Source organism: Salmo salar, chromosome 19, assembly GCF_965601325.2.
Source record: "Salmo salar chromosome 19, fSalSal1, whole genome shotgun sequence".
In the NCBI taxonomy this organism is placed as follows: domain Eukaryota; kingdom Metazoa; phylum Chordata; class Actinopteri; order Salmoniformes; family Salmonidae; genus Salmo; species Salmo salar.
Genome location: NC_138309.1, coordinates 78,226,677 through 78,239,235, shown reverse-complemented (window position 1 = coordinate 78,239,235; position 12,559 = coordinate 78,226,677). Strand labels below are relative to the sequence as shown.

The 12,559-nt window shown below is 39.8% G+C and overlaps 1 protein-coding gene across 1 annotated transcript; it reads right to left on the bottom strand.

The window, feature by feature from the left end:
- On the bottom strand, window positions 1-10,562 carry si:ch73-173p19.2 (V-type proton ATPase 116 kDa subunit a 1). Its single transcript, XM_082965543.1, has 17 exons — window positions 10,528-10,562; window positions 10,124-10,247; window positions 9,893-10,005; window positions 9,608-9,734; window positions 9,391-9,473; window positions 9,212-9,305; window positions 6,963-7,175; window positions 6,689-6,839; window positions 5,849-5,982; window positions 5,459-5,619; window positions 5,273-5,366; window positions 4,782-4,900; window positions 4,173-4,380; window positions 3,747-3,851; window positions 2,261-2,378; window positions 1,717-1,888; window positions 1-1,489 (listed from the first exon to the last, which is right to left on the bottom strand). Exons 1-17 carry the CDS (start codon window positions 10,560-10,562, stop codon window positions 1,405-1,407), a joined length of 2,136 nt encoding a protein of 711 aa, XP_082821669.1. The 3' UTR covers window positions 1-1,404.
- Window positions 10,563-12,559: the final 1,997 nt, after the last annotated feature.

The following is a 12,559-nucleotide window of genomic DNA, read 5'->3' as shown; positions in this document are numbered from 1 at the left end:
TTTTTCATCACTGCAAAAGTTTGTATTTTTTTTACACTGCTTTTCACACTGAATGTATTTACTTTAACAACTAGCCTAAATATCTCTGCAGATTTAGCCTGCATTCCATGGTGGTTCCTTCAAGGGAGCATTCTAATGTCGATGTTTAGGTAATGATGCAGTTCTTTCTTCAAGTGGACAAGATATTGATCAAATGTAGCACATCCACAACTAACTAATCTATCCACCAAATCTATAGATCAATCTACTCTCTCTAATTTAATCTTTGGCCTATTAGGACCAATTAGTTTATACAAGAAAGTATTTATTTAGCTGAAGGGATATGGTTCAACTTCCCTTGAACCCAAAGATATACAGTATTATTACTCTTAATATGAAACCTCTTGCAAGGCAACAGATACACTGATTGGTTTGGGATTTGAATGTCAATGCACTAAGCATGTACAAGAAGAATCCCTACAGACAATCACAACAGAATAACATTTCCATGCTCTATCCCAAGATATACACTGAGAGTACAAAATATTAAGGACACCTGCTCTTTCCAATGACATAGACTGACCAGGTAAATCCATGTGAAAGCTATGATCCCTTATTGATGTCACTTGTTAATTCCACTTCAATCAGTGTAGATGAGACAGGTTAAAGAAGGATTTTTAAGCATTGAGACATGGATTGTGTATGTGTGCCATTCAGAGGATGAATGGGAAAGAAAAAATATTGAAGTGCCTTTGAATAGCGTAAGTGCCAGGCTCACCGGTTTGTGTCAAGAACTGCAACGCTGCTGGGTTTTTCACACTCAACAGTTTCCCCATGTTACATTTACATAATTTAGCAGACGGTGTATCAAGAATGGTCCACCACCCAGAGGACATCCATCCAACTTGACACAACTGTGGGAAGCAGTGGAGTCAACATGGGCCAGCATCCCTGTGGAATGCTTTTGAGGCCTTGTATAGTCCATGCCCCGACTAATTTAGGCTGTTCTGAGGGAAAAAGCGGCAGGGTGCAACTCAATATTAGGAAGGTGTCCTTAATGTTTTGTACACTATTGTTGGATCTAAATATTGTTAATTGTTTTTTAATCTAATTCAACTCTTAAGACATTTAAGACATTTTAGGAAGTAGATGCTAATCTAATGTGTTCTTTTGGCAATTCTTATGTTGCTGAATGTAGCCTACTTTTAGAACCATGACTGACTAATAATTGTGTGCTGCTATCTTGTGGCAAATGCTGCACCTTGCTTGCACAGATTTTTCATTCCATGGCGACAGTTATAGAGTACGATCTACATACCGAAACCAACTTAATGTGATCAATGACTAACACAAAGACATATCAACATAAACAATAAATGAATATGAGAACGGACTCGTAGCAATAACACGTTTCTCTATCTGAAATCACTGCATGTCTCGCATCCTGTCGAAGGAAAGCGGTGTGAACTTGTACCCAGATCCTTTGTAGAACTTGTTTTGGAATTCAACCCTGTAAAAGACAAATGAGACAGAAAAACATAACCTTTGGAAATATCATTCAAGTGTAATTCACTTGTTAAATTCTTTACATCAGTGCTGCTTCAGTTGTGTCAATAAGCTCAAGGTCTGTACGTGGATGGAGTGCTGCAGAATCCAAAGGTCTATATCAGGTGTGTATGTATGAGTGTGCGCATTTGCGCTTGCGGATGCATGTGTGTTTGTGTCGCTTGTCCCTACCAGTGCAGCCGTAGGGCGTGGAGGAATGCAGAGAGACCCTCCATGACCAGGAGAATGGTGACTGTGAGGACAGCGAAGGCAGCAAAGGTCACTGCCAGCAGAACAGAACCCATCCCCGAGGTGACCCTCAGAGCCACCTGCAGAACCATCTTCCACAGCACCTCTGACAGCTCTACACAGACAACATACACAGGAACATAGAATACAGTTAAATGAATTTGAACATAACAGGTGACTGCAGGTAGCCTAGCAGTTCGGAGCGTTGGGCCAGTAACCGAAATCCCTGAACCGATTAGTTGAATAACCTGTTAATAACCTGTTAATGGCCCTTGAGCAGGTCACTTAAGAGCATCTGCTGAATGACTTAAGTAACTACTTATTATTTTTTTTAAATCTTTGAATGATTGCTATTGAAGTTTACTCTATATACCATCTTATGTCATCCTTTTCACTATGGGGATCAGAAAGTCGAAGGAGGTAAGGTCATAACCATAACAGCCACATGGATATAGCTTTTATTGTGTTGTGCAGAATAATACACTACCAGCATGAGCTAGACTGAGAGCCCACAGGCGGAGGTAGGAGGCTGTGTTGGAGATGCAGCCAAGGCAGTACTCAATGGTGTGGATGCCCTGGTACACGAAAATGTCAGCCATACTGACCTGCAATGAGAAAAAGGCTTTTCTCACACCAAAGAAAAGAAGTGAAAGACAAAACAGTAGAGATAAAAACCTGGTAAAAACAGTGTTCAGTTGAGGTAGGAAGCCCAAAAGTGCTGCTATGAAAACCACACCACAAATATGAGTACAAAAAAAAAGGTTTCTTGAAATTAGTTAAACAGCATATTAATTATAATTGTACATAATATAGTCAGTATACAAGAAACACCGTGTGTGTGTGTGTGCGAGAGAGAGAGAGAGAAAGAGTTAGGCTACATAGAGGGGATTATTTGGTAGTTTGGTTCATCAGGCTGACCCCCAGTCTTCGCTTGAAGTTATTGAGGGATGATGAGCTTTTGGCAATGTGAAGATAAGAATTCCAGAGTGTGGTACCTCTGTATCTGATATAATTGACTATGTGAGGTGCGGCAGTGGGGAGGGTGAAGGTTATTGCAGTGTCTTGTGTTATATAGATAATTTCAGAATGAATCTGGAAGAATCCATTGAAAGGTAAACTGTCTGGGAGGTATGAGTATTTCTAGATGAAAGTTAATAACTGGTGTACATTAATGTTATAAATAGACAAGATATTGAGTTTATTAAACAAAGGTGCAGATGGAGCCAGGTAATTAGAGGAGGTGGCTAGTTTAGCAAATGTATTTTGTATGATGAGTAATTTGTGTGGGTAGGAGGCATATGTACTGGCCTAATATTACAGGAAATGAGATATGGGTAAATGAAGGTGTAGTATAGAGTTAGGAAGTAAGCCTGATGAACCAAACCACTAATCTTTCTGATGATACCTACAGATTTCATCACTTTGCTGCAGACAAATTGAATATGATCTTTCCAGGATAACTTTTAATCAATTAGTACTCTGAGGAATCTAGTGGATGTGACTTGTTTCATTTCATTCCCACCAATTTAGATTCTGGCTCTTTTCTTTTTATTCTTTTTTTTTTACAATATTTCTTATTATTGCTATTTAATACAATAAAGTTGGATTTTTAATATTTAATGGCGTTTGCATAAACATAACTATGATAAATTACAGAACATATTTTCTGACCATGTATATTTATTTATAAACACTGTTGTTTTAGAAGTGGCTTACCTTCTCTTTCCTGTTATCTGAAGCCTCTTGGTTGGAGATCCCAAAAACCTGCATGGGAAGCTTGTTTGTTGAGGGCTTCTGTTGGAATCATTTTTATATTAACTTTCATTAAAATATGTATTTTAATGGCAGTTAAATAGGCAAGAAGTCTACTTACAGAGTACACATTGACATAAAAAAAACAGCCTTGTCAATCCAATACTTTTGATCACAAACGTCTACTTATAAAATGCATTACTCTAATCTAGTTGACTTACCAGCTTTGATTGCTTGTGTTTTCTATACAAGAGCAGGGGCTTGGCAAACAGTAGCCAAGGCACCATAAGCACAGCAACAACCACCAGAAATATTTGCACAGTTTTCTGTATAATAAAATGTAAACAAAAAAAATTGAAAATTACAGTTTTTGGTTAGAACTTAATGCATAGCGAGGTTTATGTTGTGTCTGGGCATCTATAATTGTTTGTGTCCAAATGCATACGTTAAGTTGAAATAATTTCTGTGGTTTCCTTGGATGAAAACATGATTACATTATGTCACTTAGCAGAGTATTCTATACAAAGGTCTTAAAGTACAGTGAGTGCATACATTTGAGTATGTATGTGTGTTCCAATCTGGGAAATGAACCGGCAAATTATATTTTAAGAACCCATGATATTTTAGGTTGAAGAAACCCATTGTACCTGTGTTCTGTAAAGCACAGTACCCTCAGAGCTGTAGTCAAAGAGTATCATGTTGATGAAGAGGAGCAGGATGCTAGGAGCAGATTCAGACTTCATCACTACACACCACTTGTAGAGGATGAGGAAGATCAGGTATCCAAACAGAGACAGCATGAAAATCACCTCTGGAATGAACTGCAACGCAACATCCTTTAAGTTTCTGAAGAATCTGCAATGAAACGATACAGTTGGAGGCAATCAGTTGGCACTACATTTTAAGTGACAGTGTATTGGTTTATCATAAACAGTGCTGTACACAGTGTTTTTGTAAGTACTGTAGTTATCCTGGCAAAAATACATGTACTTTTCTTTATTACCCTGTTACTCTTACATGTAATTATCACAGTGATATTCCTGACTCTGTGTTAGTATTAAGGGCTTGCCAGACAGGAAGCGGCGACAGAGTTTCCTATTCACTTTCAAAGGAGCTAGGCGGGTGGTGGAATTATATCCAGGAGTAGTCGGCGGCGCTCTGGAAAGCCACCTGACGGAGGCGGAGAAAATAGGAATCTGCTCTATTTTGGCAAACTTGGCTAGTTTCGCTTCCTGTCTGGAAAGCACTTTACTTACATGTAGTTCACCAGACTCAGAGTGACACCAAAGAGCATGTGGGCCACTCCCATGATAACAGACATCTTCATCTTGTAAGAGTTCAGGAACGACAGCTTATTTGATGCAATATTCCAAATCTGTATCAGACATCAGTTTGAAATATAAAAAGTTGGATCAGGTTACAATGTATATAAGATCATCTTTAATTAAAAAAGTTAAATAACTGCAACCCAGCTGGTTAATAACTTAATACTCAAGCATTTATAATACACAATAAGATAAAATGCAAGAAAGAAACAAACAAAACCCAGAATAAAATACACTGAAGGAAAGCCTACCTTACTGAGTAGCAGAGAAAAGCACTTTTCATGACATGATATGAACAGTAACATAATGACAATGAAAATAGTTCTTTTTTTTAACAACTGCAAATAGAGATAAATATATTTGACCCTTTGTTCTCAAATCTATGTGGGGTTAGATGGTTAGAAGAGTTTGCACACACTAACCGGGTCAACACCAAATGGGTAGGGATTGCCAGAGTAGACTCCAGATACCAGGGGGTCCAGATGAAGATGGCCAGAGTCATGCAACGTGTCATTACTGGGAAGAAAGAACAAAACAAACAATTTACATTCTTATTCCAACTCATTTGTTACAATACTATTACCACTTTAATAAAGGAGGAAACTCACGTCCACGGTCCGTGTGGATGGAACATGGGTCGAACACTCCATGAGGATCCAAAGACGTTGAAGGACTTGGAGAAGCAGTCGTTGTAGATGAGGCCAGTGTATATGGAGAAGAGGCCCATCAGGAATATAATGTAGCGTCCATCCACCAGCATGTCAATCAGCTGCAGGGATGAGTAACTAACGTTACAGTCAAAACAATGCACCGCATTGTCTTTCAATGTTAGTATAGTTGTAACACCTTAATCTTTCCCACTAACATTTTGTACAACATCCCTTTTACAGCTTCAAAAGTTGACTTTTCACTAGTGGCACTTAAACAACACAATTGACTTGACATATACTATTCATCCTCAGGGCTCAGACCATCCTCTGACAGAGTGCTTTTCATACCTCGTTCTTCAGCTTCCTGAAATGTTCTTGGTGTAGGATCAGCCATAGAGCGAGCAGAGTCATGACGAGACCATGACCGCAGTCTCCAAACATGACCGCAAACAGGAAGGGGAAGGTCACCATGGTGTATGGAGCTGAAAAGATATCACATTCGAACATGATTTCAATAGTTGTGATCTCTGCCAAAACGACTTTGGGGGGACTTCTCTTTTTCTTTACAATATTACCAACAGCTAAAAAAGGAAACAAACATAGGCTAATCAGATCTGGGTCAGTCACATTAGGTCATTAAGGGATCCTGAGTGGCGCAGCGGTCTAAGGCACTGCATTACAGTGCTAGAGGCATCACTACAGACTGGGTTCAATCCCGGGCTGTATCACAACTGGCTGTGATCGGGAGTCCCATAGGGCGGCGCACAATTGGCCCGGGTTAGTGGAGGGTTTGGCCTGGGTAGGCTGTCATTGTAAATAAGAATTTGTTCTTAACTGACTTGCCTAATTAAATAATAAAAAGTGAAATACTTCCAAATACACACGTAGGATCTTAATTTGAACCAGTTTGCTACAGCAGGAAAATAATCCTACAACAGGAAAGGTGGATTGTAATGAGTGAAAATGTTTGTAGAGGTAGATACATTTTTCATGAAGGAAAATCAAGTCTGAAATTTCTATGTGGAAATTACAAACTTCAGAAGCCTTTTTAAACCTCAAATACACTTCAAGTTTTACAGTTCCTGCATTGCGGGAATGTTCTCCTGCAACAGGGTGATGAAATGGAAGTCCCCAAAGTGCACACTCCAATGTAAATCAAGCGCACACAGGAGATAGTGGTGTTGTTACCTGGGTTTATTTCCTGATAGTTGCCGACCCCATAGGCATCAATGATGCTCTGGAAACCTGAGGTAAAGGAGTTAACCCTGTTGAATGTTGGGGGTGTCTGCTGGGTTTGGATTCTATTCACGACGGGGCTAAGACTGGAGCCGCTCTGCTCCTAATGTAAAACGAGCACCAACACATAGATACACACAGAAAGATAAACACACTCAGTTCATTTACAAAAATCTGTGTGTACACCCTGAATGCTTAGTAATTTAAGCAAGTTTGGGAGACTTACTGATCCATGTATCAGTGCAGTGTGCACAGAGTTTAAGTCAGACACAGGACACCAAATCTCAGCAACAATCAGCTTCTGTGTGATGTCTATGTTACACAGGTTCAATGTGTAATAAATGGCCTTCATCTTCTTTACTTTAGTGGTCCACTCCTGGAGGTTGGCTGCTGCTGCAGTCAGGGCAGTCGCACGGAACTCCTCTGTCCTCTTCAGGACCTGACAGAAGATTAATAACCAGAAAGAAAGAAAAGTGTTTTGTTTTCTTCCATCCCTCTAACCTCTTATTTTAAATCTTGTTCTACTTCCATCTGTGACATTACATTAGGAGTAATTAAAGCAGGATAGCAAAAGTCCTAACATATTACTGACATATAATGTACAGTTGAAGTCGGAAGTTTACATACACCTTGGCCAAATACATTTAAACTCAGTTTTTCACAATTCCTGACATTTAATCCTAGTAAAAATTCCCTGTCTTAGGTCAGTTAGGATCACCACTTTATTTTAAGAATGTGAAATGTCAGCATAATAGTAGAGAAAATGATTTATTTCAGCTTTATTTCTTCCATCACATTCCCAGTGGGTCGGAAGTTTACATACACTCAATTAGTACTTGGTAGCTTGGCCTTTAAATTGATTAACTTGGGTCAAACATTTCGGGTAGCCTTCCACAATAAATTGGGTGAATTTTGTCCCATTCCTAATGACAGAGCTGGTGTAACTGAGTCAAGTTTGTAGGCCTCCTTGCTCGCACACACTTTTTCAGTTCTGCCCACAAATTTTCCATAGGGTTGAGGTCAGGGCTTTGTGATGGCCACTCCAATACCATAACTTTATTGTCTCTAAGCCATTTTGGCACAACTTTGGAAGTATGCTTGGTGTTATTGTCCATTTGGAAGACCCATTTGCGACCAAGCTTTAACTTTCTGACTGATGTCTTGAGATGTTGCTTCAATATATCCACATAATTTTCCTGTCTCATGATGCCATCTATTTTGTGAAGTGCACCAGTCCCTCCTGCAGCAAGGCACCCCCACAACATGATGCTGCCACTCCCGTGCTTCACGGTTGGGATGGGGTTCTTCGGCTCGCAAGCCTCCCCCTTTTTCCTCCAAACATAATGATGGTCATTATGGCCAAACAGTTCTATTTTTGTTTCATCAGTCCAGTAGACATTTCTCCAAAAAGTACGATCTTTGTCCCAATGTGCAGTTGCAAACCGTAGTCTGGCTTTTTTATGGCGGTTTTGGAGCAGTGGCTTCTTTCTTGCTGAGCGGCCTTTCAGGTTATGTTGATATAGGGCTCGTTTTACTGTGGATATAGATACTTTTGTACCTGTTTCTTCCAGCATCTTCACAAGGTCCTTTGCTGTTGTTCTAGGATTGATTTGCACTTTTCGCACCAAAGTACGTTAATCTCTAGGAGACAGAACGTATGACGGCTGCGTGGTCCCATGATGTTTATACTTGCGTACTATTGTTTGTACAGATGAACATGGTACATTCAGGCATTTGGAAATTGCTCCCAAGGATGAACCAGACTTGTGGGGGTCTACAATATTTGGTTGATTTCTTTTGATTTTCCCATGATGTCAAGCAAAGAGACACTGAGTTTGAAGGTAGGCCTTGAAATACATCCACAGGTACACCTCCAACTGACTCAAATTATATAAATTAGCCTATCAGAATCTTCTAAAGCCATGACATCATTTTCTGGAATTTTCCAAGCAGTTCAAAGGCACAGCCAACTTAGTTTATGTAAACTCCTGACCTACTGGAATTGTGATACAGTAAATTATAAGTGAAATAATCGGCCTGTAAACAATTGTTGGAAAAATTATTTGTGTCATGCACAAAGTAGATGTCCTAACCGACTTGCCAAAACTATAGTTTGTTAACAAGAAACTTGTGGAGTGGTTGAAAAACGAGTTTTAATGACTCCAACCTAAGTGATGTAAACTTCCGACTTCAACTGTATGTATTAGCATGCGTACCTTTATTTAACTAGGCAAGTCAGTTAAGAACACATTTTTTATTTACAATGATGGCCTACCCCGGCCAAACCCTAACCCGGACGACGCTGGGCCAATTGTGTGCTGCCCTATGGGACTCCCAATAACGGCCGGTTGTGATACAGCCTGGAATTGAACCAGGGTCTGTAGTGATGCCTCGAGCACTGAGATGCAGTGCCTTAGACCGCTGTGCCGCTCGGGAGCAGCTTCATTGTCAAAGGGCTCTATAATTAACTTTTACCAATCGAAGGTCTTCAATGCGTGTGTTGGCGTTTGTTCTCATTTCCTTTCTTGCGTACGCGTTGTTGGGACATGGATACATGCTGGCATGAAACCTGAAGTGGAACATAATATTAATATTTTTTGCAAATTTACTTATTTTCAAGGCTTTTGACATACTCAAGGGATCTTTTCACTCACCCATCACATAGCTTTCTGATCTTTCCTCTGATCTGGTCTCCTTGGACAAATACTACAAACACATCCTTCTTCACTGGATCCTCCTGTGAGCATAAAACAATGTTTGTTTCTGCAATTATAAGCTAATGAACAACCGTTTTGTTTAATGGTTGTTTGCCTTTAAATAGAGGAGATCCTTATGTTTGAACATGTGCTTAATAGTGAACCATTTCCTTACAGCCATGTTCTCCTCCTCATGGGGCTTGATTTCAGCATGGCGGAGAACAAAGTTTCCATGAAACAGTCGCCACAGGATCTTTTCGAAGGCAGGGAAACGTTCGTGCTTGATGACTCCTGCAACAAACCTGCCATGGGGATAGAAGAGGAAGGCATCAAATACTTGGTTATCTGATGTCTCTATAACCTGATAGCAACCTGAAAATGGTGGTGGCCCCTACTTTAAACCAATTCCAGTGTTTTTTTTATGGTTTGCCTGACTAGTAACATTAGGCTAATAATTCACCCAAGTTTCAGGGGTCCGTTGGTGCTGGTGTAACTGGTGCGTCGACTTGTCACCCTGGAAGAGTACACCGAGTCTTCAGAAGGAAGCTCAGAGATGGAAAGCTGGGACTCAGCCTATAGGCACAACATGAGAAGAAACAGGACTGTTTATGCTATCATTCTTTATGACATTCTTCTTTCCATCCCAGTATTTGTTAGGATGGACACAAGTCAAATGCAGTCAGTCATTTACCTCCTCAAAAAAGTCATCAGTCATCTGCAGGAGGTGGTTGATCTCCATTAGTTGAGTGAAGTTCTGCCTGAGTGTGTCTCGGTTTGAGTTGATCTCCTTCAGCTCCTGCTCCAGTTTATCAAAGCTAGACTGTAACATACATGGAGAAAAGGGGATCCCAAAATGAGTTTATTGTATTAAACAGTAGTCATTGGACTAACTTGGTATAAACAAGTTACATTAACATCAAACACATTTTTACGAAAACCAATAACTAGCCTACTGGGTTTGCTGCACTCATTATGTCTAGGGGTCTTAGGCCTTGCTACATGGTCTGTAACCTGATTTGATGTGTGCATAAATGTGAGACATAAGCATATGCGACCAGGTGTTCAGTGCTTGTGCCCAGAAGACAGTCACCTTACCTCAGGTCCAGGGCCAGCTCAGCCATGACACCCATCATCCGCCAGTCCAAGCAGATTAGTATTCGTTCAAAGTGGTGACCCAAAGTAAATATATACAACAACAAAAAACTACAAAGAGGCATGCCTAAACTAAAGAGGTTAACCAACACAAAACAACTCCAAACAAGCCGAGAGGCCTCTCGTCACACATTGCCAATCAATTCTGATTGGCACCACTTGTAGTGCTTATCAAGGCTTCATGGTAGAGCACAGACCATGACCTGGTTGCTGCTGCCACCTGGGGATGGAGTGTGGAGGTGCATCCTGGTAGTGTGTTTGTCTATGTCCCAACACTAACCTTCCACCCATATCATAACACGAATCAAGCTAGACTTTAACATACATGGAGAAAGGGGGATTGCAAAATGAGTTTATTGTATTAAGTGGTTGTCATTGGCCTAACTTGGTATTAACAAGTTACATCAAACTAATGATGACACGGCTGGGAAAGAAGCCGACCAACTATGAGAGCAAGCATCTTACCTCTAAATCCAGAACATCTCGTGGAAGAGGTATTGTCTCACTGGTAAAGCCTGCTGGGATGGGGATGTTTGATTTGACAACCTCATTTTCCAAGAACCCTAGTAGAAATGAGCCCAATGTTTAGAGAGGGGATTTTCTAGGTATTTATTTAGAAGGGGCATTTGTCCAGACTCCTATTTAAATCTACCTTTAAAAAGCACATACTTACGAAGAATTCTCTCCATCTCCTCACATTTCTTCACCTCCTTCACAAATCTGCGCTGAAAGGCGACTGTTCCAGGATTTAGCTAAAACATATGAAAATACTTCAATTGGTTGACGTGTTAGGTGTTAGTAGCCTCGGTTGCAGTTCAAATAATGATTTCAGTGTAAACTATTTTCTCATATTCTGTGTGAAGTGTTTACTTTCAATAGAAAACAAAAACTCACACTGAACTAAGTACTGTAACCAAACTGAATTGCTCTGGGTTGAAGTTCTCATGTACAGATCTAAACTCAGCTTCCCCTCCCACCACATAAATGATCAATCGCGTTCTAATACGATCAGTTATGTAATTGCTTTATAGTAAGTATGCGTAAAAGTAACCGTTTGTTTTTGCATGGTGAATGTGTAATTGTTGGTTTGTGCACAAACATAATGAAATCTTTTTGGGAAGGATTTTTTCAGGCAAAATCGATTAACCTTAATGTGAGAGGGGAATCAATAGACCTACACATGTATGACACAGTATCTCCACGGTTCACATGTTATTTGTCATTAGAACGCACAACAATTTGGATAGGTTCAAATTTTCCTTTAATGACTCTATATTATTTCAACTTACAGTGTTAATGACTCTATATTATTTCAACTTACAGCAATGTGTCAATATTAATCCAGTGTACATGGTGGAATCAATATGTATTAGACTGGCATGCAGTTAAATGGATTTGACCTTTATACCATTGGCCATACCGTGCTCGGTTTAATATGGGCTATTTTAACTACAAAGGTCTGTTTTTTTTTTATTTTGTTAACTTCTACTAATACCCAATACTTGAAAAATATTGAAAAAGTCATACTATAAAAGGGTTAGACGAGTAGCCTCAAATGTAAAGAACTTTCCGTTAATATAGTTTAGTTACTATAGTATGTACCACATTTCCATAAGTTTCACTGGAAATGTGATTGTTTTTACTCACATCTTTAAATTGCACAAGTCCTAGATGCCCAAGCTCATTGATGCAGTTGTGAGCTGACTCCGTTTGGAAAAACAGCTGGACAAGACACATCTCTTCACTCCGAAAAAAGGAATCCATATTTTAGTCAAACCTGTCCTGATTTGCCTTAGGTAATCCTATAACAAAACCATGTGTTGTGCTCTTGGAATAACAACATTCACAGCAAGCACCTCACATTTCTGATACAGGCTAGACTACCCTTCAATGTGTCTTTTGAAGGGCAGCCCAAACATGAAATGGGAAGAGTGGTTGTGTCATCAGGATCAATAATGACACTGCTGCTGTGGTA